This window comes from Charadrius vociferus, unplaced genomic scaffold (assembly GCF_000708025.1).
Source record: "Charadrius vociferus isolate BGI_N301 unplaced genomic scaffold, ASM70802v2 scaffold278, whole genome shotgun sequence".
Taxonomy (NCBI): Eukaryota; Metazoa; Chordata; class Aves; order Charadriiformes; family Charadriidae; genus Charadrius; species Charadrius vociferus.
In genome coordinates, this window is record NW_009649705.1 from 2,070,416 (window position 1) to 2,075,732 (window position 5,317).

At 42.7% G+C, this 5,317-nt stretch overlaps 1 protein-coding gene across 1 annotated transcript in view; it reads right to left on the reverse strand.

The window, feature by feature from the left end:
- FGF9 (fibroblast growth factor 9) overlaps nucleotides 1–5,317 on the reverse strand; it is a 30,442-nt gene that overhangs the window by 20,886 nt on the left and 4,239 nt on the right. The window contains exon 2 of the mRNA XM_009890619.1: nucleotides 2,191–2,294. Coding sequence (XP_009888921.1) covers nucleotides 2,191–2,294 — 104 coding nt within the window. The remainder of the gene's footprint in view (nucleotides 1–2,190; nucleotides 2,295–5,317) is intronic.

The following is a 5,317-nucleotide window of genomic DNA, read 5'->3' on the forward strand; positions in this document are numbered from 1 at the left end:
CTTTCTCCAGTCCTCAGGCACCTCTCCTGTTCCCCATGACCTTTCAAAGATGATGGAGAGTGGTGTAGCAATAACATCTGCCAGCTCTCTCAGCGCTCGTGGGTGCATCCCATCAGGGCCCATGGATTTATGAATGTCCAGCTTGGCCGAGTGGTCTCTGACCCGGTCCTCCTCAACTGAGGGGAAATCTTCCTCTCTCCAGACCTTCCCCCTTGCCTCCAGGGTATGGGATTCATGAGGGACAGCTTTAGCAATGAAGACCGAAGAAAAGAAGGCATTCAGTAACTCTGCCTTCTCTGTGTCTTCCACCACAAGAGCACCCGTCTCATTCATCAGTGGGCCTACATTTTCCCTAGTCTTCCTTTTTCTATTGATATGCTGAAAGAATCTCTTCTTATTGTCTTTAACTGCAGTGGCCAAGCTGAGTTCTGATTGAGCTTTGGCCCTTCTAATTTTCCCCCTACGTAGCTTTGTTATATCTTGATAATCCTCATAAGATGCCAACCCCCTTTTCCAGAGAACATAAGCTTTCCTTTTGTTCTTGAGGTCCAGCCAAAGCTTTCTATTTAGCCAGGCTGGTCTTCTTCCCCGTCAGCTCATTTTTCGAGCCACGGGGATGGCCTTCTCCTGTGCTTCTAAGACTACCTGCTTGAAGTAAGAACAGCCTTCCTGGGCGCCTGGGCACCTTTGCCCTTCAAAGCTGCCTCCCAAGGGACACTCAAGGATAGTCACCTTCCCCTCTCTACCTTCCCTTTCTCACACACAACATTACTAGAAAGGGATCAGTGAACCTGGAGCCCCCCATAAAAACACTTCCGCTGAACCTTCCTGGTCTTGCTTCCTCAGACTCCTCCATGGATCATGTATTGGGAAGCTAAACTTCCCTCTTACTCCTCTTGTTTTCACCTGCCCACTTATCACTGTCTTGTCATGTTTCCTCCTACTCTCACTGTTGTCCCATTCAGTCCCTTCCTCAACCTTTTCCCAGTTACCATTACTCCCCTCCGGCACCGGTATTTTCAGCTACACCCAAAGCCACACTTTAACTCCTTTTTGAGTGTCTCTCTTTGCAACGTTTAGGCCATCGGTTGACTATTGGCATCCCCTCCTCCATGCTTCTAACGAATCCCAGTGAATACACAGCCTCTCTTCACTTTAGACATACCCCTGCTTCTCTAGTCCTTGTCACCTTTGGAAGTTTGAATACCTTACTGCTAGAAGAAGTTGCCTTCCACTATTTGGGGATTTACCTGCTTGGTTTCAGTTCCCCCTTGCTCACAATCTATCCAGGGTGTGAACCCCCATGTATGCCAGGTGTCTGAAGTATTCCCAGGTAAGGGTCACATCACACACACACACACACACACACACTCCTCTGCTGCAAGACAGCCCATGTTGCTGCGGATGGTCACACATGAGCTGCAGGTAGGCTGGCTGGCCAGCCTAACTCCCACGTCTGAAATACCAAGTTTTCCCCCTCCCTCACACCCATTACTCACTCCTGCTGCCATGCTGCAGGGAGCACCAACTGAACTTTCAGGACAAGACCACCAAGCCTCTTAACCCTCATTCCTATATTTTTCGTAACTGTTATCCACTCCTATTTCTCATTTTCTCGTCCACATAGAATCATAGAATTGTTGAGGTTGGAAGGGACCTTTAAAATCGTCAAGTCCAACCATTAACCTAACCTGACAAAACCACTTCTAAACCATGTCCCCAAGTACCACGTCTACTCTTCCTTTAAACACCTCCAGGGATGGCGAATACACCATCTCCCTGGGTAGCCTATATCTCCTCCTCTACTTTCTTTTGTCAATTCCTAGAAAGCTCTCTACCTACGCACAAAAGGCAGCAACTTTGTCTCTTTTTTGGTCTCTACTGAAAAGACAGGCTTTACAAATCTTACAGTACATCCTTTAGTCTTCCATGACCAGCTCTGGCCATCATCATTGCTTGTAACTAAATTGTCCATCCGTGTTATTACCAGTTCCTGATTTTTTCACCTTTTCCCTCTCCTGTGTTCATTATACCACCTATAGGGTCTTGTTTCTAATTAGACTGCAAGATATTTAAAGCAGAAACAGTGCCTGCACAGCACCTCGTGCAACGGGGGCTTGTAGGAGCCAGCAAGTATTTTTCCCACAGAACGTTAAGGATCATGACTGCCCAAGGCAAGTGGGAACTTACCGAGCCGTACAGTTCCCCTTTCTCGTTCATTCCAAGGTAGAGTCCACTGTCGACTCCTCGGATGCTGACCAAGCCCACTGCTATACTGATAAATTCCAGTATACCTATAAAATGCAGGAAAAAACAAACAATGTACATATTGTTTCCATCGAAAGATTATTTTTTTTTCAGATGTGACTGATCCCTGAGCAACAAGCAGCTATTTTCAAAGGTGGTTTTCTATTTTCAGAGCTGTTTAGAGGAAGATAAGGAACAAATGAATATATCTTAAAGTACAATACTTCAACAGCAAAATCCCTGCTACAATGATGCATTGCAGACAGCATTAACATACCAAATTAAAAGATCACTCTCAAACTTTCTCATGATTTCTAAACACAAATCTGAAGTTAAGTCATATTCTGTTTTGCACAACAAATATTACATTCAAAGAAAAAAAAAAGTTTCCAGATGGACAAAGTTAGCAGTATTAAAGAACTTATGAAATTTGTCTCGCAAAATAAATTCGGAAAAATACACTTGAATCAGAATTGTGAGATGAAAACAATGTTACGCATGGAACCAAAAGATCTACTTCCAGGCATCAATGAATCAGGAACACGGGGAAAGATTTACTCACAGTATGATCTTCCAGAGGCTTGAGAAATGAAAATCCTTAATATAGTCCAGAGTCTCACACATTTCTGTCTAGGTATTAACCATTCTCTCCAGTGTGTTATTTTTTACTCATTTCAAATTTGGAAATTAAAATATTCTAAACCTAAGCAGTAGTGTATAAATGATTCAGTCTTCCAGTGCACATAACAGCAAGCTCACACAGACATTTGTGCACTGGAAATAAGAACATTTTGCAGAGAAGCGCTGCTTCTGCAAAGCTCTGACGTTCAGCATCAACGCGCAGGGTACAGCAAGTATCTGTACCAAATATCAGCTCATCTGGTTCTGAGGAGTTGGGGTTTTTTTGGCAGCCTTCCCTGCAAACTGCTTACCTCTTCAATGAGGATGCTACCAGCCAAACCTTGCACAAACCTAGAAGTCTTGTATGAAAAAAGGAAATTGCTTCCTATTTGGGAGTGCTCGTGTAAGACTTTAACAATCTCAAAGGAGTTATCCAGCACCGGTCACTTGCACACTGCTGCATTATGTGACTTTCTGAGCCACAAAATAAAGCACAGAGTAGCATTTTCAATATATTTTGTGAATTTTCATGTCTAAGTACACCACGTAACTGTTTTTAAAGCTTATTGGAAACTGTATTTACATGAAATAATAAAATAACAGTATAGTATGTGTTGACCCTCACGTGGCCAATAAAAAAGCACTTTCATGGATTTTTTGAACAATTAATTTGGCATCTCCGGCAAAATAGTTGTGCACTAATCAATAACAGGCATGAATCACATAAATCTAACACAGCACAAGTTGAAGCCAATAGGGAAAATTTATAGCCAAGCTAATGTAAAGATGAAATGTATTCCCTGTAAGGGACTATTGATCATTACCTTATATATTATTCAGTACTACAAACACCATAGTCTTATTGTTTTGATAACCCCGTTTTAGGGCCTGGGCATCTTAAATTATTCTCTACATATGCACAAATAAAAAATACTGAAAGGAAATATTTAGTAACTATGGATTATTTTATTTTTGAAGTAATAAAAAGTGATAGCGTGCTGTTTATCTGGTATATGTAGTATCTCAAATACAATCGATCCATTGAAACAATTTAAACATTCCCATTATATCTGGATATGCAATACTTTCAGATTTCTTACTAAGGCTTTTGCTGTAAAGCTTTTACCAAACTATCATATTACCAAGCAATTTTAACTGAGGTTAAATCTTACGTTAAGTGTGTATTATACCATGCTATAGCTAAGTTAGTAAGTCTGGCATCTTTCACATCAGTATAAATGTAGACTTTAATTGCTGTCCTCATTTCAAATATTTGGGCGCATGCTGCTTAGTGTGTTAAATGAACAAAACAGCACTGTCACATCCTATTGTAAGTGCAGAAGATGAATTTAAGGCACGTGACATAGAGCATCCACATATCTGAGATCAGAATAGAGACTTCTTCATCTTAAATATTCCAAAGCCTATCCACAGCAAGTTTTATGTGGCATGCTGTTAAGTCCTTCAAGAGATTATCTGGGGCCAAGCATGCAGTCTTACACAAGTCTTGCCAGTTTAAGGATTGCATGATTTGGCCCAACGCTCCTGGGAGTATTTTCACCGTATCACTATACAGCTAGTACTTAGGACCTGAACCAGATATTAAAATAGATATCCCTCTTCAAAATGAGGCTGGACCAAACAAAAATCAGGACAGCTCCAAAATGTAAAAGCTAGGGCCCTTTTTATAGCTAAAAATGGTGAAGAAAAGAAAAGGAAAGAGGAAATAACTGTCTCAGTACATGGGATGCTGAATATCTTCTTGTCAGACATTAAACATTTTGTTTAATGAAACCACTTCAAGGCAAAGACCTGCTCCTCCACAAAGAGGTCAGGAAGAAAGTTTCGTGGAAAGTTACTCTTTTACATGCCTGCATCAGCCCCTCACGCACCTTTTTCCACATGATCCGACTTTGAGCATGCTGAGCGGCAGCAGGACACCAGGACACTGACCATGAAGGCCAGTCCTGCTCTTCTGCCAGGCTCACAGGAGGGGGGAGACAGGTCGTTCACACAACATGAAATCTTAACCTTCATCTAGTTTAGCTCTAGTGAAGGACAGACTTACAGAAGCATTTACCTTGGGTGTAAGCAATGAACATCTCTGCAACTACACATCTTTTTGTTGCTGGTGTTCCACCCTTGGCACATTTCTGTCTTTGGCTATATATAGGCTCTTGTTGTGTTGCTGGAGTGAAGCAGTTTAGCTTCCACCTAGCACCCTAACACACCATCAACGAATACGGTCGACAAGCACCTCTGCCAGCCACTTCTTTGTACGACTGACTTCCCGGGGAAGCAGAGAGAAGGGAAGCGGCGGAGGACCCGCAGGCAGAGCGCAGGTCGCCGGAGCTGCGCTGCCGTGTGCTTAGCCAGCAATCACTCGCCCAGGGACGAGCAGAGGGGCGAGGAAAGCAGAACCTTCGGCGACTCAGAAACTCGGTGATGG